Source organism: Stegostoma tigrinum, chromosome 29 (assembly GCF_030684315.1).
Source record: "Stegostoma tigrinum isolate sSteTig4 chromosome 29, sSteTig4.hap1, whole genome shotgun sequence".
Classification (NCBI taxonomy): Eukaryota; Metazoa; Chordata; class Chondrichthyes; order Orectolobiformes; family Stegostomatidae; genus Stegostoma; species Stegostoma tigrinum.
Window position 1 is genome coordinate 32953075 of NC_081382.1, and position 24907 is coordinate 32977981.

A 24907-nucleotide genomic window follows, 5' to 3' on the forward strand; every position below is an offset into this window, starting at 1 on the left:
AATGTCATGCTGTCAGGGATATGGGCAGAATGGAATTCAGATAAAGTGAACCCTGGGCGACTGGCACAGACAGTAGGGAAAGTTAAACCCAGCATACGGATAAGAATTTCTATAGAGCATTTTGCAACAGCCTGGGGACAGAATAGTTACTTCATAAATGGAAGTATTCCTTTCTTTAAGTTTTAAGATATGAAATCAATATGGTACAATCTACTGAGGATAAACAAACTGTTTAGATTTGAAAATTTGTGCAAAATTGTCTCTATTTTTACTGTAAATATGTAATTTTATACAAAGTTGCTGAAAATGTCAACATACTTGTCACCTGTTAAGTCATTTACCTTCACCACAAATCTGAATAGTTTGCAAATTGGCTGCACCATTTACCTTGAGTTAATATCTTGTGGTCTAGGGGCAGCTTGGTGGCTCAGTGGTTAGCACTGCTGCCTCACAGACCTAGGGACCCAGGTTCAATTCCACCCTTGTGTGGACTTTGCACATTCTCCCTGTGTCTGCGTGGGCTTCCACTGGGTGCAGCAGTTTCCTCCTACCATCCAAAAATGTGCAGGTTAAGTGGATTGGCCATGCAAAATGTAGGATTACAGGGAAAGGGTGGGGAGATGAGTCTGGCTGAGATACTCTTCAGAGGGTCACTGTGGGCTTGTTGGGCCAAATCGTCTGTTTCCACCATGTAGGGATTCTGCGATTCTCTGTCTCTATAATTGTCCTCCACTAGAGGGCATTCCATACCCAGACTTTCTGTTTGGGATAATTGCATACATCAGAAACCAGGTTGGTAACAAGAAACTTTCCAAACTTGTCCCTGTTTCACCTTCCTAGGAATGAGCTCCACTCCAGTGTACAACTGAAAATTATCCAGAATATTCTGCTGCACATCAAACCTATTAACATTTCTGCACTCCTCCCTCTTAACTACATCCAATTCAAATATGTCGAGCATTTTTAGTTTGTCTCATCCTGTGTACCTACAAGAGGAGATGGTATTATAATGGTTATGTCATTGGACCAGTCATATTGTACCAAGGAACCATAAAAGTATAGGGCAATTTTATAATAGAACAATATTCGAGGCTTGTATCTTAATGCATGAAGCTTTCAGCATAAGGGAGACAAACTGATGGCATAAATTGAGATAAATGAATATGATTTAATAACATTTATAGAAACATGGTTTCAAGGAGATCAAAATTGGGAACTTAACATTCAAGGACCTTTTGGAGAGACAGGAAGGATGGAGTTGTTGGTTGGTTCACCAAGCTGGCTGGTTTTCATGCAATTTTTCCTCTCCCTTCTAGGTGATATTGTCAGTGCTGTGTAGCCTCTGTTGAAGCACTGTTGTTCTGTCCTGCTCCAAATTTATATGGTCTGGCCTGTCATGGTGGGCAGTGTTGTTTCTGGTTTTGTATTGTAGCAGTATGTAGATGGGGTCTATTTCAACATGTTTGTTAATTGCATTGGTAGTTGAAAATCAGCTCTCCAGCAATTCTTGCGCTTGTCTTTGCTTTGCTTGTCCTAGTACTGTAACTTTGTCCCAGTTAAACTGATGTCCTTCTATGTCAGAGTGTATTGAAACAAGGGAGTGTTGGTCGTGCTGTTTTGCTGTGAGTTGTGTTCATGTATCCTGGTGATGAGTTTCCTGCCCATCTGTCCTATGCAGTGTTTCTTGCAGTTGCTATATGGGTATTTTATATATCACATTAAACAATAAGGAGGCACTGGCCCAGTGTACTTTCACTAGACTATTAATTCAGAAACTCAGCTAATGTTCTGGGAACTCAGGTTCAAATCCCACCATTGCAGATGATGGAATTTAAATTCAATAAAATAATCTGGAATTGAGAGCCTAATGATGACCATGAAACCATTGCCAATTGTTGGGGGAAACACCCATCTGATTCACTCAGAGATAATAGTCTCCTTCAGGAAAGGAAATCTCTTGTCTTTCCCTGGTCCAGTCTACATGTGACTCCAGACCCACAGCAATGTGGTTGAGTCTTAACTGGGCTCTGTGCAATTAGAGATGGGCAATCAACGCTGGTCCAGCCAGAGACAGCCAGATCCCAAGAGGGAATTTTTAAAAAAACAGATTTCTCACCAGTCTTTGCAGTGGAAGAGAATTTGAACATTCCATTAATACTAAAGAATACAGGGGAAGAATTAATTACCAATACCATCACTGAAGAATTAGTATTTAGATAGCCTAAGGGCCTAAAGGCAGATAAATCCCTTGGCCTTGATAACTTTCGTCCTAGGATCCTAACAGAAGAAACTACACAGAATTGGATGCATTGTTTGTAATTTTCCAAAAATTCTTGTATTCTGGAGAAGTACCAGAGGATTAGAAAATTGCTAATATTACACCCCTGTTCAAAAATGGAGGAAGGCAAAAATCTGGTAACTGTAGGCCAATTAGCTTAACATTATCATTGGAAAAGAACTGAAATTCATTATTAAGGAAGTAATAGCAGAACATTTGGAAAATCATAATCATGTCTGCCTAATTTATTTTCAAGGAAGTCTCAACCAGAGTGGATTGACTGGAGCTAATAGCTGTGTTGGATTTGGAGTTACAAAGGTGTTTGAAAAGGTAACTCATGGCAAGTTATCATAACACGAGAACCCATGGTGTTGGAGATAGCATACTGACATGAATAGAGAATTGGCTCATGGACCGAAAACAGCGAGTGGGGAACCTGTGACCAGTTGGATTCCGCAGGGAACAGTGTTGGGACCACAACTCTTTATGATATATATTGATGACTTGAAGGAAGGAAGCAAATGCACTGTAGCTAAATTTGCAGGCGACACAAAAAATAGGTGGAAAAGTAGGTTGAGGGAGGGATACAAACAGTTAAAGAGATAATAGGAGCTGATAGGTTCAGTAAGTGGGCAACAAAAATAGCAAATGGAGCATAATGTGGGAAACTGGCAAAGTTTTTCATTTGGGAAGGCAGAACAAAAGAACAGAAGATTATTTAAATGGAGGAAAGCTGCAGAAGGGGAGTTGGGGGTACTTGTGCACAAAACACAGAAAGCTAGCGCACAAGTGCAGCAGGTCATCAGGACATCTCATGGAATGTTGGCCCCTTATTTCAAGGGCCGGTTGAATATAAGAGTAGGGAACCTTACTGCAACTGTATAAGGCACTGATGATATCATATCTGGAGTGCTGTGAGCAGTTTTTTGGAGGCCATTCAGACAAAGTTATCTAGGACGATCCCAGGTATTGAGGGATTGTCTTATAGGCAAAAGCTAAACAGGTTGAGACTATATTCATTGGAGTTTAGAAGAATGAAAGGTGATGTCATTGAAACATATAGGATCCTTAAAGAGCTTAGAATATAGAACATAGAACTGTACAGCACAGGAATGGGCCCTTCAGCCCATGATGTTGTGCAGAACATGATGTCAAATGCTGGGGTAAATGCTGAGAAGCTGTTCCCTCATGGGAAAATCTACAACAAGAAGGCATAGCCTTAGAATAAAGTGGCACCAATTGCAGACTGAGATGAAGAGGAATTTCTTCTCTCAGAGCATTGCAAGTCTTTGGAACTCTTTGCCACACAGAGCTATGGGTGTACAGTCCTTGTTTTTGTTCTTCCCCAGAGTAACAGGGACTTTAGTTTTGCTTAAGAATAGCAGAACCTCACTTTCAGTTTCAATTGAGTAGAGTGTGCTTTACTCTGAATTTTACCCAGTGCTGTCCTTGTACCAGGAGTGTCTAATTAGGGCAGTGTTGGCAGGAGGGGGCTTGGTTTTTTTTCTTTTCTATCTTTTGTTTAAAAGTGTAGAGTCCTCATGTATGTTTCAGGCTGAGATGAATTGATTCTTGATCAGATTGAGCATCTAGGGTTATGGGAAAAGGGCAGGGAAGTGGATGTAAGGGATCAGCCATGCTCAAGGGGCCAAATGGCCTACTCCTATTCCAATTTCCTATGGTGTTGTGGTCTTATTGGCAATGATAGGAAGTATGGGTTCAACTCTTGCATGGTACCTCACGAAATGCAACAAAAGGCTAGCTTAATGATGACCATGTAACCTATTGTCATCAAGAACCATCCAGTTTATTAATGTCCCTGAGGGAATGGACATTCAGTTCATACACTGGTCTCTTCTATATATCTCTAGACCGTCAGCAATGTGGTTGACTGTTAACTGCCTTCTGAGTAGTAAATACTGATCACGCCAGTGACACTCATGACTCATGAGTGGATGAAAAAAATTGGAGTTTCCTTTATTTGGGACAGAAGATGTGATTTTTCAATCAGCCCTGCATTCATTCTTTCTTAAGGACCTTTAAAATATTTCTATGTAAATGTGAGAAGTGCTACAAATTTTGATAATGTCAGTAATGTATGCTTTGTTGGAAAAAAAAGATACTTGATGTATTTCAGAGACGAAGCTAGATGCAATGAAAAGAATGGAGTGGCAATGTCACTAGGTTAGAATCCAGAGGCCTAGGACAATGCCCAGTGGATATCGATTCAAATCCTATCTATTTGAATTCTGTTAATGAATCTGGAATTGATATTGGCAATCAGTAAAGGGACCATGAAACTATCATTGAGTAGTGCATTAGCCCATTAGATTCACTAATGTCCTTCAGGGAAGGATATTTGCCACCTTCTCCAGGGAATGTGATTCCAGACCCCAGCAAATCCTCACTGCCCTCCCTAATGACCTAGTGGTGCCACTTAGCTCAAGGGCAAATAGGGACAGACAATAAATGCTGACCTTGAGGGACCCTCTTGCGGTGCAGTGGTAGTGTCACTATCCCTAGATAATGAGGCCTGGGTTCCAGTCAAAACCCATTCCAGAGGTGTGCAATAATATCTCTGAACAGGTTCATAGGGAAAAGAGGTTCAATAAATATTTTAAAACAAAAATTTACATGCTGACTTTTCCAGCATTGCCCATGTCAACAGGAAAGAAGGTATTGAAGCATGGGTAGGCATTACTTAGAAATATCAGGGATAGAGTGATCTCCTGGACAAAGTCTGGGGTCAGCAAATAAGGCATAAATTTAAAAATTAAGAAGAATTGTTTCTATTTCAAAAAGAAAGCTGTAGCATTGAAAGTACATTTCAGAATTTACATCCCAAATTTAATTAGATTCCAATATTCTTAATTTGCAACTGTTTATAAATTATTAAATTATTTCAGTATACTTTTCTGTCCGCATTTCGTTAAACGTTACAAATTTTGGAGCTTCTCCGGTTAACAGGAAAATGTCTGGGTCCTTGTCTTGCTGGAAATATGAAGGTGAATGTTATTCCATAGGCATCAGAATTAATCTATTTACAACAGATCATTTTATGTGGCTCTTGCAAAATTCGATGCCCAAATAATTCTGCAGTGGTGTTCATTCTGCACTTGCAAGGGATTTTTAAGAAAAAGAAGAAAATATGAAATACAAACAAGAAGTCAGACAGGATTTCAAATGGCCAATCAGGATAGTGCCTGTGCTTGGATCATCCATTAGAACTGATGGGGAAGGTACAACAAAGCCCGATCCAAACAAAAGGCTCCCAATATTTTTTGACTTAAAAAGTTGTCAGTGGGATTATATATTTCTGTGTTTTCTGTTTCAGATTTTACAGTGTTTGCAGTTTGGTTTTAAATCTTAATTAACAAAGTCCAAATGGCCTCTCAGGTCATTGCAGAACAAATCTGTGCACAAAAATATTCTGTACTCCAAACTATAAATTGCTTTTGGGTTCATTAACATTTGGCAGAGGTTAGTGCCTTTATTTACCCTGCAAACAATGTTCCATTTAATATCTAAGATGCAGCTTTTTAAGAAGTCTGGATGCTCCCATTTATTTCAATGAAGGCTTGATCTTTTTAATTAATTAATGAGTGGAATTATCCTTTAACTATATCTCTGCAGAAAATAACCTGAGGAAGGGGATTAAATATCCTTTGTTTTCACCTTTCCAAATGTTAATCTATTGATTTGTTTATCAAGTTACATCCACTTAATACCTTATTATTCATGGATCTGCTCGATATGAGCTGCAGTAAATGTCAAGAATGCTTAAGCTGCTCTAACAGTCACATATTATTGTGAATATGAGCCTGACTTTTTCTGTGTATTTGCTTTATTTTCTATCTCTTTCTCCCTTCCTGCTTTTCTTTGTGGATAATCCCGATTTTTGTTGGAGTATAGTGAGTGACGTTGAGCCAGCTGCCCATTATTCGTTGCTTCCGATTTTCAGTTGACTTCAATGAATTGTTGTTTTCAAACCAATCACCAAAAGTCAAAATGAGCTGACAGCAGGAACCCTGATGGTGATGGTCAATGGTGGTACCATTTGGAGGGTATGAGCGAGGAGCCCAGTCACCACCTTGTCCCATGTCTACATGGGTATTGGGTAGCTAGGCTCGATAGGCAATAGTTCTCTAAAGCTTTTGTAATCCTTCCTTGGGATGTGTGCCTCGGTGGCCGGTCCCCAGTGCCCTTGAGAAGGTGATGGTGAGCTGCATTTTTGAACTACTGCCCAAGTGTTGCAGGTAGACCCATGCTGGTGTTCAAAGGAAGTTCGAGGATTTAGGCAGTGGAGGAGTGGTGATATATTTCCAAGTCACAATGCTGATGGTTTGGAGAGGAACTTACGGGTGGTAGTGTTCCCATGTACCTACTAGGAAAGCTAGAGAATCTTGTATAATAAAACACAAAGTATTTGCAATCACACAATCAGCTTCTGGGCTTTGACATGGCATTGGGCAATTTCATTTCTGTACGTGAACTTTACATTAATGTACTGTCCACTCTGTCATCCTTTATGGGATTCTCAAACACTGATGAAGAATACACCACTGCACGTCATGACTTACCACAAAATGCAATTGCCCCTGAAGTCAAAACAAATCTCGAGTTTTTAACACTCAAGATGAATGCTCATCATCAGGCAACTTAGTGAATGCAGGAAGTCCATTTGTGATGGAATATTTTATATTTCCCAGGTACTCCAGCAGCAAGACTTGGTCAGACATTCCACAAGCATGGAATCACTTAGACCCTTCTTGATTTCTCTGTTTTTTCTTCTACTTTTTCCAACATTGACGTGAAATCCAGTCCCTAAATCACTGCACCTCTCTGCCTCTTCTTTGTTTGCATGCTCCTTAAAATCTCTCTCTTTGGTCAAGCATTTCAGACATCTGATCCAACATCTCCTCACATGAATCTGTCATATTTTGTTGGTAACTCTCTTGTGAAGCTCTTTGGGATGTTTATTTATGTTATAGGTGGTTTATAAATGGAAGCTCTTACTATTATCCTCCAGAATGTGTTGTTCCCTATTATCCTTCATTAAATCAGACAGTGTAATGACTCTTAAATGTGGACAATGAAGTGTGTGTCTGGACGAACTGGGCTGGTTTGAGTAGGAGCTCCAAGAATTCAACAGTAAGGCTACAAGAACTTCACAAGGCAGACAGTTTAGCAACCGGAATGGACTTGAAATGTTCTGGATTAGTGCCTTTGGTCCTAGAAACAGCTTTAATTTTAACCTTCACAAGAAGTGCAGTCATAATTTTAATGTTGTTGACCCAAATGCTATCATTGTGATTTTCCTCATTCAAATCAATTGAAAAAAACTCAGCTTGATAACACAGGCTCCCCATATTCCAGAGCTAGTCTCCCCATTGAAGTAGTTTGCATATTTAATTTAAAATGTTGCATTAACCTATCTATGAAGATAACCAAGGCTGTCTTGGAAAATGCTCACAGCCTGCCCAGTAACAATGACTCATCATGTTAGGTTTTAAAACATAGGATTAGTCCGACTGTCTACCTGAGGTAAATCGCTGCTCATTATGAGAGAACCAGAGCTCGTACAAGGCATTCATATTGTCAGCAACGGCTTGAGGCAGGGCAGAATCTGAGAGGCGAAGGATTAATTTGTCAATGAGCATGTCTCCAGGGACAACGTACAGCAATGCAGTGCATCCACTCCCTTCATTACTCATAGTGTAAGCCCTGACCTTCTCATGTCGCATATCAATGTTGATCATTCAACAAGCCAGAACAACTGTCTCTGTGGAGAGAAGCCTGTGCAGATATGAGAGCAAGGTTGGGGGGAATTTCTTGCTTCGCTCACAGACAAGCAAGATGACTGAACACAAAGAATGAGCAAGAATAGTAAACTTGCTTCCTGTTAGCAGGTTGGGGGTGGGGGGCTGGTATTGTCGGACTCGGGGTTTAGTGGAGAAGGGTGTCTATCTATGTTTTTCCATGTTTACTGTCAGCGGTCTTCATCACCCAGGCGGGCTGTGAGTCTGCCGAGATTCCCTGTGGCAGTGTACACAGTAACTGTTCAGAATCAGATCATTAGGTGGGATATTGTGTAGAAGATAAACATTCCTCTGGGAGAGTGAGAAATCGGTGTGTTAAAATGTGTGTACACATCCTACCAGCTGAATACAAAGTGATTGGAAGTAATAGAAAGTCGTGAGACATATGCCCAGAGGAGGAGTACAGTGTGGTAGAAAATCTGCTGAATATTGCAATTTGCCAATAAAATATTCACTTAAAGGGATTTCAAAAGGAAATGAATCCATTAATAGTCATAACAAGCACATCTCCCATTCCCATTCAAGTAATTTAAACATCTGTTATCAGGTTTATATTTGAGTGTCTGTGCCTCTATTTTTAACAGTTCCAACTCTGTTAGGGCTTGATACTTTAGGGAGTGTTCTAGACTATTAAACAACTTGTAATTCTGAACTAGTAATCAGTGCAATTATCACATGTCATTGCTAGTAACTCAAGTTGTAAACGTACCTTTCTTGATTCCTTGTCCTTGCATTGAGGTGGGTCCTCCTTGTCAGCAAGCAGTGAACCATCATACAGGTACAATGGGACAGACAGGTGTCAGGCTGAAGGCTCTAACATTTAACTTTTACATCCAAAAAATGCTTTTCTTTTCAAACTTGTAAAGGTGAACCAACAATAGAAAAGTCCAGTCCAGTTAAATTACACAAGTAGTCTTGTTTGTGTACGTTACTATATCGCCACAAGATCAATTATTCATAGTAAGGATACCCAATCAAATAATTTGTGTGAGTGGTAGACTTCATTTTAATCAGATATTATCAGATTAGTATTTTGCAAGGGTTCAGTGTCTCAGAAAGTAAACCTTACCACTAACCAGCACTAACTATGGATCACCAGTGCAATTAGGAATTAGCACTATCTGTGTTGTCAAGTTAATTAATGGCAAGTCTGATAGCACACACTTCGCTACATGATTACGTTACTAACACTAGCTGATGCCAAAATGATCTGCCACCATGCTGTAAAGGGGACCAGAAGGGCCTTTGTACTACCATGTTAATGGTTTGCTGAGAACACAGAGGCTATTTCAGCATTACACACTGAACTTAATCTTGGATGTATAAGTTGCTAGCACGAAGCTAACAAAGAGTGCAGGATGCTGAACTACCTGCCATTTTGCGAAGTTACTTCACTTGCAGAATTGTAACTGAGCTGCATTTATTGCTCTAGCCTTCTAACAGGAAGTAGAGTTCCACTTCTAAACTGCCAGGAACGGGGAAGGTGTTTGAAGAGGCCAATGGGTGGGATGCTCACATCTTTGCTCGGTCCTTCCCTGTTTGTGCTTGGTCTCCACCTGGGCCTACCTGATATGCCCAAGATGGTTGGCACCTTTGCTGATGCTTCCTTCCCAGTTTTGTTAGTCTTGGGGAAGGGATTTCCACAAGTCGGTGGGGGTGCTACAGTTTTTCAGGTAGGCTTTAAGGACATCCTCTGCTCTCCTGGTAACTGCTGGCTGTGATGAAGCTCAGAGTATAGAGCTTATTTTACAAGCTGTGTGTCTGCATGTGGAATGTGGCCTGCTGAATGTAGCCAGTGTTTTAATGCTGGGAAAATACCCTTAAGAGACAGCGTCAGGTAAGGAGAGAATTGAGCTTGGCTGTGATGGCATCCATTGTAGAATTGCCTGAATAGGCACTGGGCTGACCAGGACTGACAGCAAGTGTAGGACTGATCACCACCTTCAGGAAGGAGGGGAAATATGGTCAGAAAATAAATTGTGACAAGTGGTTATGATCTGCACAGACAAGCAGCTCGACATGAAGGGATCTCAGCTGACCTTTACATTGAATAAATAAGCACAGCTATCACCAGATGTTTGTTCATAAACTAACAACTACTGCTATAGGGTTTCAGAGTCTAATAGTAACTAACTACAATTATAAACTCACCTTTCTTAACTTTTCGCTCAGCAGTTGGTATAGGGCCTTCAACAGGAACACAAGCACAATATGAGGTTGCTTTCGATTACAGAATGTACATTGCAAACTAATTTGTTTCAGTTATCCAGCTATAGAAAAACAGACTATATTCATAAAAGAATGACTGAAGTGAAAGGGGAGGGAATACTGGTATCTATGGAGAGAGGAATGTAATTAGCCTTGAAGAGAGAAGTATAGTCTGATGGTTTTGTTTTAAAAAACCAATTCAGGTTGGTGCAAGAGACAACTGTAACCCATACTCCCAGTCTGCTAGTTATTGCTGTTCTGGCTGTTGGTCTAAACAAATACCCCTGCTAGTTTTTAAACCAAGTCTTAAAGACTTACTGTTCTTAACTTCTTTTTCAAGACGTAGATTGGTTTCTCCTTTTACTAAAGCTGGAAAACAACAGATTAATGAGCTGAACGACTTGAGAAAATTCAATTAAAGAATCTGCTAACTTACATGCTTATTTCTGAGGGTTTTTAGTTTTGTAGGAAGAATTGTACTATTCAGTGGAATTAAAGGAACAATGCTTAACTATTTAACACATAAATTTCACCACACACATCAAACACTACAGTAAATGGGTCAGTAGTGGGTTGTGCACGCTTCAGTGATACTATACAAGGGGAAACTGGTCGGAGTAACGATAGTGATTGACTCAAGTGGTAGGAAAATCAATGTCCTTTACTCATGTTTCTATCCCTAGTCTAAAGCAGGAAAAAGTAGATAAAGCTTCTCAAAGTGTTCCCTCGGTCTCTTACATCCACTGGTTCTGGGCATCCTCCAGTTTCCTCATCACCTTTCTCTTGTCCTTACTTATTCCTCAATATTTATCTTTTCTGAACTATTTATATCCTTTTTGCTTTGCAAAGTGATGTTGCGAGTTCTCCTCCTATCACTGTTTCTATCTCCAAACAACCTTCAACATAAACAAAATTGTCTTGTATTTTGATCTTTTGCTGTTTAGCTTAAATTTCTGCTCTTGAGTCATCAATTCACCAATCAGTGGAAGTTTATTTTGTCAAAATCACTCATCATTTGGCGTTTCCGGATCTCCTCTTCACCTTCTCTGTTCTATTCTAAAGAACTCTGTTTCTCTATTCTCCTTCATAAAGAGAAATTCCTCAGCCCAGGCACCATCTTAGTGACTTCCTTCTGCATTTTCTCCATAACATAACTTTGTATAAAGCATGGCTCACTACTCTACTGGCCACCTCAGCAATGAATTTCATTGGCTTAACATTGTCCCTATAATTTTTAACTCAATTCCCCAATGTTGTAAAACCTAATGTGATGTATTGTTAAAGAATAGAGTGTCATCAGTTCATTCCCTCACTTTTAAGAGCTCGAAAAGTCCAAATCAATCTACCTGTTACCATTCATTGTCATTTCCTTGAGTTCATTCTTCCTGCTAAAATGAGCCACCTCACAGTTTTCTGGAGTATCTGCCCAATCTATTTAATAATCTACATACTTCTGAAGTTACTTTTGACCATAATTGACCACAATTTATATCTCATTTCAAAATTAATAATGTTTTCACTACAGAGAGAGAGAATAACAATAGCCTCAACACTGACTAAGTCTTAATTCAAATGTGGAAAACACGCATTAACCACTATTACCAGTTTTTTGTTGTTTAGCACAATCTGCCTTTTCTGAACTATTGTACAGAATCTACAGCACATGTTAAAGGAATGATCAGTCCCCGTTCTAAGTGAGAGGAACTGTACACCACCATTAGAACTTTCTTTCATCGGTCCTCGTGAATCAATCTGCATTAAGAAAAATTATTTAGGTCATTCCTTTTAAAAACAATCAATGCTATTGATTTCTCTAATGTCACCAAAACTGCCACTTTACATTCAAGATTACAACTGCTTCACAATTCTATTCAGAGTTACATCTCAGTGACATGGATCTTCACAAAAGATTTGTAAATTTATTGCAGAACAAAGAGGACAAGCTTTTGAGTAACTTCTTGAAATAATAAGGTCTGCATCAGATTGTTAACATGTTATGTTAACAGAAGACGGCTACTTGATATCTTTCTCAGGCAAACCGACCAGAAATTCAGGCCGAACAGCTGAGCTGGGCTTCAGCTGACAATTTTTCCAAATCTTAATGTGGTGCTTTTGTGATTCACATTAGCATAATAGAAGCTGACATTCATCACTAACTCTGGCTCTGACAAGTAATCTGACTTAGAGAGTGATCCTTACTAATACCACAGCTAATTCCTGTGCATGTCTGATTTTGATTCCCACATACTCAATGTTTTCCAATGGGATGTAACTTGTCCAAACCGCATTCATTTTTGCTTCAGAAATATTATTTGCAATCCACCTTGTTCATAAATCTCAACCCTTTTTTTGTTCTGTTAGTATTTTCTGGTACAATAAACTATGCTGTCGTGCACATCATACTCCAGAATGTAGTTCCTCTGAGTTGATTTAACACCAATTATTAGGAGTAGGTACTGTATCTGTAAATCTTTTTATTTTCAGATCTGACTCTTCTTGACTTATTTCATTGCTGACATTTCTGATTTCTGGTCAGTCCGGAAGCAATCACCTCTTTTGCTACAAATTCCGCTGCAAAGCTGAAACCAGATTTTTGAGATTTAAAACCCTTTCAATGTCATAATTTGAGTGAAGTGTCAGAAATGTTTGTGAACTGCCAACATGTTACCATCACTTTAAAATGGATTGTATCACATGGCTCCGTGACACGAGATTAGGATTAAGTGAGCACCTTGTTCAAAGACAAAATAACGAACTGAGGATGCTGGAAGTCTAAAACAAAAACAGAAACTGCTGGAGAAACTCAGCAGAGCTAGCAGCATCTGTGGAGAGAAAGCAGAATTAATGTTTCTAGTATATAATGGTCACAGTACTTGAAACACTAACACCTCTTTCAAAGCACTGGCATGACAAAACAAGCTGTTTGGTCTCCCGCACTATAGTATGATTGTGACAAGAGAAGATCTGACAAGTTTTGGTGGTTATTCGTGGATTCTGGATATATTTAAAGCCCCTTCTGATGCCCGTGGTCTTTATTGTGAGGGTTTGTGGATCTATAATTAGGAAGTGTTACTACAATTGTACAGGGCTTTGGTGAGACCACATGGGAATAGTGTGCACAGTTTCAGTCTCTGAACTTGAATTGGAGGCAGTGCAGTGAAGGCTCTTTAGATGATTCCTGGGATGAGTAGGATGCCATTTGGTGAGATATTGAGTTTATTGGGCCTGTTCTGACTGTAGGTTAGAAGAATGAGAGGTGATCTCATTGAAACCCAGAGGATTCTGAAGGGGATTTAAAAGGTTTTGCTCCATAAACACAGTCCGTTTTAAACTGATAGCAACAGGTTGGTGTTACAAAGTAACAACACCAGGGTATTTCCTACACCTCAGGCAGAGCAAATAAGAAGGCAGTCACCACCATCTTCTCCAGGGCAGTTGGAGCCGGGCATTAAAGTTTCCCTAGCCAGCAAAGACCATGATCTGTGAGTGAATAATAGGAAAAAGGGACAGGGTGGGGAATGTAAAACACAGGAGCACAAGCTTGGAATAAGAGCTTGATCATTTCGGATGGAGATGAGCAGAAGATTCTTCACTTAAAAGGTTGTGACTCTTTGGAATTCTCTCCCCGGAGAGATGAGGACGCTCCGTCACTAAGTAGGTTTAAGGTTATAACAGGGAAGTGTTTGGTCTCTGGGGATATTGAGGGAGGTGGAATTGAGGCTGAATGTCAGCCATGATCAGGTGGCTGTCCATTCCAGCTCCTATTTCTTTGATACTTATATTCTAAAACTTCACTTGGTAAATGTTCTATAATCTCTGAAGGCAAAGGCACTTCCTGTTCAATCTATAACACTTGTACACTTCAGCCATGTATACAGAGGTTCAGTTATACACTGTTGTGCACAGACAGATCTCTACACAAAGGCTCATTGCCTGAATACAGATACTAGTGATGATCATTCACTGAAACCCAAGAGCTACTTGCTTATGTGATGACGTAGGTAGTCCAGTGTTAAAGTAACTCACAGTCTTGATGTTGTATAATGTGTGAAGGTTGAGTTATGAAAGAGGCTAAAGTATCTCTTGCTTTCACAAACTCATGATAAATCCCTGCTCCACCCAGAAATTCTGAGCTAAGCATGTTCCTTGATCTTAACATATGAGATATTTCCCTGAATATTCAAATCTTTACAATTAGGGGAATGTGATCCATTGTGGAGTATCATTGTTAAAGCAGCTTGGAAGATCTCAGCAATGGTGAGATCTTTCTTCGCTCCAGTGGATGATAGCCTTAAAGTGGGATTTTAATCTACATCCAGATATTGTCACCAATGTCACATTTTATTTAAAAAATAAATTGAAAATCACAATGCAAACATCCATTTTGTGGCCATTCAAACAGCAGCCCAGAAATCTCATTCTTGTTTTTTATTCTCTAACTGAGCTACTGTCTGATGGGAAGCTAGGAGAAGGTGATAGTACCTGGTACTTTCTGTGGCTTCTGTGAGGCAGCTGCCAAGTGTGGAAACACTGCTCGTGATTTCTGGACGACTGTGCATGTACAAAAACAAAGGAAACATTTAGCTACACACAATCTCCTGGGCAATACTGTCTGTAATCAGTCTGAAAGGATTAGATATTGTTTCCACCAAAAGTGTGTGGACATGCATGCATCTATATGTGCTCATGTGTGTCTGTATATCATAGAATCCCTACAGTGGGGTAACAGGCCATTTGGCCCATTGAGTCCACACTGACCCTCCAAAGAGCATCCCACCCAGACCTACTTCTGTAACCCTGCACATCCCTGAACGCTATGGGCAATTTCCACTCAACCTGCCACCATGCAGCCCCAGAGTATGTGTGTGTGTGTGTATATATGTGCTTGTATCCTTATATGTCTGTGTGTATGTGTGTGTCTATATCTGTATCTGTCTCTGTGCGTATGTGCGTGTATCTATATATGTCTGTACATATTTGTATGCATGTATCTGCATATGTCTGTGCGCATATGTGTGTGCATGCTCGCGTGCATCTGTACATGTCTGTGTGTGTGCATGTATCTGTATATTCTGTGTGTCTATATGTGCACGTATATCTGTATATGTCTGTGTGTGTGTATATCTGTATATGTCTGTGCATGAATTTGTATATGTCTGTGTATGTGTGTGCATGTATCTGTATATGTCTGTGTGTATATGTGTGTGTGTATCTGTGTATGTCCCTGTGTGTATGTGTGTGTGCATGTATCTGTATATGTCTGTGTGTGTATGTTTTTATATCTGTATATGTCTTTGTGTGTCTGTGTGTGTATGTGTGCCTGTATCTATATATGTCTGTGTGTGTTTTTGTGCGTGGGCATCTGTATATGTCTGTGTGTCTATGTGTGCGTGTGTATCTGTCTATTGGTCCAGACTCTGTAATGTGTTTCCTAACCCAGCAGAACCTCTTCCCTGTCCTGCTTCAAACATTCTTTCTCGACCTCCCATCCTAGTCATCTCCCCTTATACCCTAGAGATAATGGGAACTGCAGATGCTGGAGAATCCAAGATAATAAAATGTGAAGCTGGATGAACACAGCAGGCCAAGCAGCATCTCAGGAGCACAAAAGCTGACGTTTCAGGCCTAGACCCTCTCTCTGATGAAGGGTCTAGGCCCGAAACGTCAGCTTTTGTGCTCCTGAGATGCTACTTGGCCTGCTGTGTTCATCCAGCCTCACATTTTATTATCCCCTTATACCCTGTTCCACCACTGCATGCAAGAAGCATTGAAATTTTATAGCACAAAGCACGTTCATTTGTCCCATCATGTCTGCGCCACAGAAAAGGGTCTAAGACTGCTTTCTCGGTGTCTGTAAGTTACTGCACTTAAAGGGTGCATCCAAGAATTTTCTAAATGTGATACGTATTTCTGCCTTGACCTTCAGGTAGTGGCTTCCAAATCTCCACTGCCCTCTGGATTAAAAAAAAAGTCTCTCGACTACCCTCTAAGACTTTTGCTAATTTCATTAAATCTATGTCCCTAACAGCTCTCTGATCTGTCTGCTAAGGGACCTAAGGGATCCTAACCATCCACTTTTTTTTTAAACAGTGATCCAACCTACCTATGGCATCTGCTTTTATCTCCTTGATGCACAGGAGGGACACTATCACTCTTTAAGGTCTTATACTGAAAGCAGTAATTGCTTTGTGTGCTGTACTTGGATTGCTGGCTAGGGACGGCTCTCAGGACAGTCAGTAACAGGCTCCCAGTTGATCACAGATGTAGAAACAGCGGATTGGTCAAAGAAAATATCAGCATCTTGGATCATTGCAACTAATGAATGCCACAATGATCAGGGAGTCATGGCGATGAATCCTTGAAAGCTTTTCTTTGCCCCTTGCTTTGTAAACACACCTCATCAAAACCTAAAACTGCATGTTTTGCAAACCTAGAAATCCAAAGTAGGCAGCAGGGATTCAAAAAGAGAACAACAGTCAGGAAATTACTGAATTGGCTGGATCGAGGGGTTGAATGGCCTACAAATATAGGAGAGGGCAACAAATGCTGGTTTCATGTTTTTTCAGATCACATATCGGCAGCAGTGAGCGTGGATGCTTGATAAAATGACAAAACAAAACACAGGGAACTCCCTCTTTTACACAGCCCAATTAGTTGTAGGATCATAGTCCATATTTCCCTGCTCCACTAGCTGTGACAAACCCTTTACACTCCGTGGCTCCTGTAGTCTGGGATCCTATCAGTAAGCTCTCTCAACCCTCCAAAACCTCTTTAAAGCTTGTGTTCTTTACCAGTTCCTTCATGTGCCCTCCCTACGCTGTCTCCCTACTTCCTGATCGGCATTCCATTTCCCACACTTTCTCCTTATTTCCTGATTGGCGTCCCATTTCTTGCAGCAACATGCCTTAGGATGTTTAACCAAATGGCAGTCTCTGCATTGATTCACCAAAATCCTCTAAGGAATGTGCTGTCCTTACCTGGTCTGGTCCTACACGGGACTCCAGACCCACAGCGGTGTGATTGACTCTTTGCTAAGACCCTTGGTCTTAGCAAGTCATTGAATTCAAGGGCAATTAGGAAAGGGCAGCAAATGCTGGTTTCTTAGTGTCATGTGACATCTACATTGTGTAACTCAGGAAACAAATCCAAATGGAGTTGTTGATGTGAAATGGAGTCATGGCGTCAAGACTGTGAACCTGAACTTCTGGTGTGACTGGAACTCAATCTGCTGGCAAACCCCCGCAGGGGACAGCAATAAACTAAAACAGATTAAGATGCATCAAAAATAGCTGAAAATCCACGACCTTCTGAAACAGAGGTGTACCCTGGTGTAGAGACATTCCAAAATGTCACTTGTAGACCCTGGACAGCCCCTCTTTTTTATTTAAACGTCAATTTAGGTTTAAAAACTGTGGAAAAACTTTTCTTTTTCAAAACTGTGGCAAACAAAGAAAACAACATGCAGACCAGAACAAACTCGGGTTTAAAAAAAACACATTGAACATGACACCCGGGGGAAAGAGAGATGTAAATGGGAATGAGAAAGGGAGAAGTGGAGTTTGGGGGTGGGGGTGTGGGAAGATGTCCTGGTTTTACTTACTACCATAAGCAGAGCTGGCAGCCACACCTGGAATGGAAGCAAAGGATGGTGTTAGAGGAGCACCAACAGTGATAGAGACTTCATGCAGACTTTGTAACTTCCTCCTCCAGCTTCTGGGGCCACCCTCTCACCCAGTGTGAATTAGGCATTGTGTGTTCTGACAGATGGAGGAAAATACAGCCAGCACTCACTGGCTGCACAATGTTGCATTTCACATCTTAGAGTCCAGTCTTATATCTGTTATTAATAGACTCGGACTTCTGTAAAAACTGCTGATGCCCTTTGATATGAGGAAGTGACGATGAAACCAGTTCTCTTTGTGTTCACTTTCCCAGGGCAGAGAAGACCATTCCTAGAGCAGACCTCACACCCAATCCCTGCCTGTTTTACAGACACTGCTAAATGAGGGGCCTGATTTCTCTCTTCGCTCCCTTACCCTGAATTGTGTTCCATTCTAAACTCAGGAATTCCCTCCACAAATCTCTGCTCTGTTCAGCCACTCCTTAAAATCTCTCTCTTGGACTAAACTTTGAATGATGTGCCCTACGTCTCAGTTATTTTGTGACGAAGCACTTTGAGACGTTTGGTTACATTAAAGGTGCTAGATAAATATACTTTGCTGTGTACTGTTTCAGCAACAACTGTTGCCAACAACAAGAAGTAATTTTAAATTTTAGCAAATTTTTAAAAGATCATCCCTGCAGAGGGAGGAGTGGGAGGGACAAGGTTGGAGTGGAGTGGGAGGGGGGGGCAGTGAAGCAGGAGTGGAAGGGATGAGGCAGATGTGCTGCCAAACTTCTCTGCAAATACAGTTATGACGTGCAAGCTAAGGTCCAACATTGGGTTGGAGGTGCTCTTCCTGGTTGAGTAGCACTGGATATACACCAGAGAAGAACAAAATCCCAATTCCAGTCAATAAAGTGTCCCAGAGCTTGGGCATTCCACCTGCTGCAGTCTGTTCTACATTTCAAGCAAATACGAGATATAATGTTTCACTCTCACAAAAGTTAGGTGATTTAGCCAACTGATTTTTAATCTGATTTTTAACAATCAGAGGGTTAACAATCCTGAGCTGTCCTGTTAGCTTTTAATTAAAAATTGCCCCAGAATGTTTGCTCCTCCAGTAGATCTACAAATATGTCCATTTGCTACCAGAGAATCTTTGTGATTGGACTGTACATGGGGAGATCAGCGCCAGCTGTAACTACAGAATGGTCACCAATCCAGAGCTCTCCCCAGTTGAGAATTGGTAAAGGAGAGAAAACACATCTTAAAAACTTCAGATATGAGAGATTTTCTAGTGATGGTTTGTGCTCAATGCTGCAAAAACACCAACCCCATTCAACGTGTTCCATTCAACCTAGTGGCCACTTAACCAGCCAACCATGAGCATTTTTGAGAAACACCCAGTTTAAAGGCTCCTATATGTCCAAAGGGAGTACGTGCTTTCTAAAGACTGGCCTCCCAGGAATGCAATGACACGTGGAAAGCATGTGTTGGAGTTCTACTGCACTCAGATCAAACTAAAATGGATGTGATGCAGCTTCTTCACAGCTTTTTATTTGTTTGTCAATGAAAAATGGGCAACGCATGGATATCCCAACCTCCAGCCCCTACTGAAATTGAGCTGAACATTGAGATAATTTTTAACTTGCAGCGACAAAGTTGCTGAACAGTCCCCCAGTATGTATCCTCCTCTGACCTGCCTTTCCATTGGATTATTGAGTTGTTTTCTGCGTTAGATCCCACACAGTGCTCTGAAATTGAGTATAAATTTGATGTTTACACTTATACATTTGTACTGTATTATATATAATGTATAATATCTATATTACACTTGTAATTGTCTGGCAGTAAACAATCTATCGATTGGTGTCTTTATACCTCAATTTGACTAAATGATAAGATTTATATCTAGTTTTCAATCGGTCTACTATAAATGGAGGGATTCTTTTGTTTTCATAAAAAACACTCCTCATTGCTAGGCAAGACATTTGCCAAACTGCTCTAATTATTTTAGGCATGCTGTAAGCTCTTACCCAAATCCGTTCTTTTACTAAAGGATGTGAATGATGACAAACTCTTCTTGGGCTGTCCCAAAACTTGGGCTTCAAGGTCACATTTTTGATCAGATCTGTGAGGCTGTTTGGGACTTGTGGAACTTTTGAAAACTCGACAAACTGTCGTGGTTGTAACGAGGTCTGCGAGGTGGATCTCAGAGAATATGAGTTCCCTGACTGGGGTTGTTAATCTGGTCCAATCAAGGAGCCCTGGCTGACAGAGTGTCAGAGGTTCAGTTCACTCTGAGAGCTGACACTGAGGGAGATGGATCAGTGTCAAGGGCTCTCATGAGGGGAATGGCTAGAGTAAATAGACAATGTCTTTTCTCTGGGGTAGGGGAGTCCAAAACTAGAGGGCATAGGTTTAAGGTGAGAGGGCAAAGATTTAAAAGGGACCTTAGGGGCAACTTCTTCCCCCAGAGTGTGGAGTACATATGGAACAAGCTGCCAGAGGAAGTGGTGGAGGGTGGTAAAATTACAACATTTAAAAGGCATCCAGTTGGGTATATGATTAGGAAGCGTTTAGAGGGATACAGGATAAATACTGGCAAATGGGACTAGACCTACCTAAGAGAACTGGTCAGCATGGATGAGTAGACCAAAGCGTCTGTTTCTGTGCTATACATCTGTATGACTCAATGTGTCATTAAAGGATGACCGCAATAGCATACTGGCCTTTGTCGAGTTATTTCACAAACTCTCAAGCCTTCAGAGCAAAGGACTGTTACAAAACCACAGTGGCAGAACTACAGAACAGAATCACTCTCAATACTTTCCATTGATTCTACTTTGGTCAATGCAGTTTAAATGTGACATGCCCTGGAAAATAGGAAGCGTATACATACAGCTGTTGGCTGTTCCCATCGGGTAGGGGCTGTAGCTGCCTGGTCGCCATGACTTGGCTTTATAATTCTTCCTGCACTTTCCACAGTCTTGACCTGTTGTGTTGTGCTCACACTCGCACATCAGATTCCCATCTTTGAAATAACAGCTGTTTGCATGCATGTTGCACTTACACCTGGAATAAGAAAGAGAGAGATTGTTACAGGCTAAGTGAGGAAATGGAATGGCAACTACTTGCTGATTTTAGTTGGAATCGCGAGCTCTGCCTGTGTAGAATCCATCACTGTTAGGAATAGTTGGGATTGGTGTGTGCTGCACACCTTGAGAAATCCAGCCCTGTGATCTGCAACTTCATTTATAGTCACAGCATCTGCCAACTGCCGTGATTCAGAGCAACCAGCCAGAATTCCCCAGAATTAAAATACCAGCTGTATTGCTAGATTCTGGTATTCATCAACTTCTAATTGGCGCAGTTATTTGAAATCTAAATAACTAAGTAGTAATTTGGACAGACTTCTTTCTCTCCCAATCACTTTCTAGTGAGCTTCCTCAATCACACACAATCAATCCTTCAGGTAAACAAGGCCAGTTTGTTCCTTATATAATTCATTAAATAGTCAGTCCAGAAGTTCAATGCAAAACAGGACACAAAGTCAGATTCTTTTAGAATAAAAGTCCAGTCCTTCCACCCCAACCTTCAGTTCACCTGGGCCATCTCCAGCACATCCCTCACCTTCCTGGACCTCTCAGTCTCCATCTCAGGCAACCTGCTTGTAACTGATGTCCATTTCAAGCCCACCGACTCCCACAGCTACCTAGAATACACCTCCTCCCACCCACCCTCCTGCAAAAATTCCATCCCCTATTCCCAATTCCTCCGCCTCCGCCGCATCTGCTCCCACGATAAGACATTCCACTCCCGCACATCCCAGATGTCCAAGTTCTTCAAGGACCGCAACTTTCCCCCCACAGTGATCGAGAACACCCTTGACCGCATCTCCCGTATTTCCCGCAACACATCCCTCACACCCCGCCCCCGCCACAACCGCCCGAAGAGGATTCCCCTCGTTCTCACACACCACCCTACCAACCTCCGGATACAACGCATTATCCTCCGACACTTCCGCCATTTACAATCCGACCCCACCACCCAAGACATTTTTCCATCCCCTCCCCTGTCAGATTTCCGGAGAGACCACTCTCTCCGTGACTCCCTTGTTCGCTCCACACTGCCCTCCAACCCCACCACACCCGGCACCTTCCCCTGCAACCGCAGGAAATGCTACACTTGTCCCCACACCTCCTCCCTCACCCCCATCCCAGGCCCCAAGATGACATTCCACATTAAGCAGAGGTTCACCTGCACATCTGCCAATGTAGTATACTGCATCCACTGTACCCGGTGCGGCTTCCTCTACATTGGGGAAACCAAGCGGAGGCTTGGGGACCGCTTTGCAGAACACCTCCGCTCAGTTCGCAACAAACAACTGCACCTCCCAGTCGCAAACCATTTCCACTCCCCCTCCCATTCTCTAGATGACATGTCCATCATGGGCCTCCTGCAGTGCCACAATGATGCCACCCGAAGGTTGCAGGAACAGCAACTCATATTCCGCCTGGGAACCCTGCAGCCATATGGTATCAATGTGGACTTCACCAGTTTCAAAATCTCCCCTTCCCCTACTGCATCCCTAAACCAGCCCAGTTCGTCCCCTCCCCCCACTGCACCACACAACCAGCCCAGCTCTTCCCCCCCCACCCACTGCATCCCAAAACCAGTCCAACCTGTCTCTGCCTCCCTAACCGGTTCTTCCTCTCACCCATCCCTTCCTCCCACCCCAAGCCGCACCCCCAGCTACCTACTAACCTCATCCCACCTCCTTGACCTGTCCGTCTTCCCTGGACTGACCTATCCCCTCCCTACGTCCCCACCTACACTCTCTCCACCTATCTTCTTTTCTCTCCATCTTCAGTCCGCCTCCCCCTCTCTCCCTATTTATTCCAGATCCCTCACCCCATCCCCCTCTCTGATGAAGGGTCTAGGCCCGAAACGTCAGCTTTTGTGCTCCTGAGATGCTGCTTGGCCTGCTGTGTTCATCCAACCTCACATTTTATTATCTTGGAATTCTCCAGCATCTGCAGTTCCCACTATCTCTCTCCATTTCTCCTAAACACCTTTTCCTAACGTACAGATTAACAACCATTAATTTTTTAAAAATTAGAGTAAAGGAAGAGGTAGCATTTGTATAATGTACAAATCACAGGCTCAGGAGAACACAAAGTGTTTCATAGCCAAAGAAGTGCCTTTGCAAGGACCACTGCTGTCAAATATTTTAAACATGAGCTAATCCAACGTCCAGGAATCAAGCCAAAATCCCAACTCCTGCCCAGCGCGCATCCCCCCCCCCCACCACCACCTCATACCAGACTCCACTTTCACTGTTAGACTTTAAAAAGGTAGTGACCCTAACTTTGTTCAAGCTATGTATATCTCCAAGGTGTTTTGCTGGTTTTGCTCTGTGAGGGAACAGGATTGTACTGAAGATATAAAATAACAGAGTTATTTTATATTCCTCACTGGCAGAGGAAGTTGGCAACAATGACATCATCAATATGCACCATGGTGCCACTGACACATAAGGAATGCTCACCACACTGTCTCCACGTGACACCCTCTGTGCCTGCACTGTCATTTATTTGCAGCAATTTCCTGTAAAGCCACAGCAGGGTTTTACAATGAGACCATCATTTCAATGGGCAGTGGGCTGTTATTGGTGGGGAATTGGTGAGTGCCATGTGCTTCATTTCTCAATAGGCACTCACAGAAGGTCAGGCTCCACCTGGAGCACACTCTCTCATAATCGCCTGCAATGGGGTGGGGGTTCAGACTGACAGCAGGCGACCTCTTTTTTCTGTGGCATAAATGGCCAACTTGAGGATGAGCGAGGACTGAGTCTGTGGACAACTCAACAATCACACTACATAATAGGCCAGCAGAGCAGACACAGGTTTGATCTAAAATCCTCACTGGGAAATGTCAGAGAATTGGGGCTTGATTATTAGGCCTCAGTGGGCCCAGGATTGGAGATGGGTGAAAGGCAAAACCACCAGCAGCCCCATCCAGAACCCTTCAGCTTGTTAGGGTCAATCAAGGAAGAGCAGCTGGGATTTTCCAATTGACCTCCAAATTCCTGCGGACAGAGTTGGGTGGGAAAGGTGCCCTGAGGATGGGGGCAGTGGGGGTTGGTGCATGCTCCAAATGGGCCTGACGGCCCTCTCTGCATGACACGTGACCGAAGGTAAAAAACAGTGAAACTGGCGATTTGTACATTTCAAAATGGAGCCCCAGTATAACCTGAACGTTCACTTCCATGTGTGACTGCCTTTCTGGATGATGCCACTGTATGGTCCAGGAAAGGGGCCCATGCCCCGGGGATTGGGGGGGGGAGCCATGGAGATGCCAAGCTCAGGCAGCACTCCCACAGGGGAGGAGGGAAAGGAGGGGAGAAAGAGCAGGTATGGAGAGAGAGTTGGGGAGGGAGAGAGAGGAGGAGAGAGAGAGAGAGAGAGAGAAAGGGGGAAGTGATAGAGATGAGGATGGGAGAGAGATGGACAGGAAAAGAGGGGGAGGAGAGGAAGGGGTATGTTGCAAGAGGGCAAGGGGGGAAAAAAGACAGACGAAACAGAAACTGTTGCCAATGGCTGCAGGATCGATTGTCCCATATTTAACTTAATTTAAATAGATTGTCAAAAAGAACCAGTGGCTGACACAAGAAAATGATTTTACACAAACAGAATGAGGATTTGGAACGCACTCAGTTCCTGATATTGAAGTTGATACTGATTCACAAAGGAAATTGAATAAATACGTGAAGGAAATGAACAGGAAAGGACTGACACACATTAGATGGGCCGATTGGTCCGTTCAATGCTGCATTATTCAATGGAACCCAGAAGGCATTGCAAAGCAGCTTGACAGAAGGGGTGTGGGGTGGATTGGCCATGTGTGGGATGGGGTGGGGTGGGAAGTGGGGGGAGGTGGTGATGTGATAGGTAGGGGAAAGTTGGCAGAGCGCCCCAGGGCACTGGCCTTGGGCAG

General features: G+C 42.2%; 1 protein-coding gene across 26 annotated transcripts in view; it reads right to left on the minus strand.

Moving 5' to 3' along the window:
• Positions 1 to 24907, minus strand: part of LOC125465462 (netrin-G2-like) — a 105128-nt gene that overhangs the window by 12310 nt on the left and 67911 nt on the right. For 5 of the 26 annotated variants that reach the window (XM_059638158.1, XM_059638154.1, XM_059638155.1 and 2 more), the window contains 7 exons: positions 20811 to 20983; positions 17906 to 17932; positions 14788 to 14856; positions 10624 to 10674; positions 10249 to 10287; positions 8807 to 8845; positions 7818 to 7904 (listed from right to left, as the gene is read on the minus strand). In XM_059638158.1, the coding sequence (XP_059494141.1) occupies positions 7818 to 7904; positions 8807 to 8845; positions 10249 to 10287; positions 10624 to 10674; positions 14788 to 14856; positions 17906 to 17932; positions 20811 to 20983 (485 nt within the window). The remainder of the gene's footprint in view (positions 1 to 7817; positions 7905 to 8806; positions 8846 to 10248; positions 10288 to 10623; positions 10675 to 14787; positions 14857 to 17905; positions 17933 to 20810; positions 20984 to 24907) is intronic. The other 21 variants (XM_059638162.1, XM_059638159.1, XM_059638165.1 and 18 more) reach the window with 17 other exon arrangements.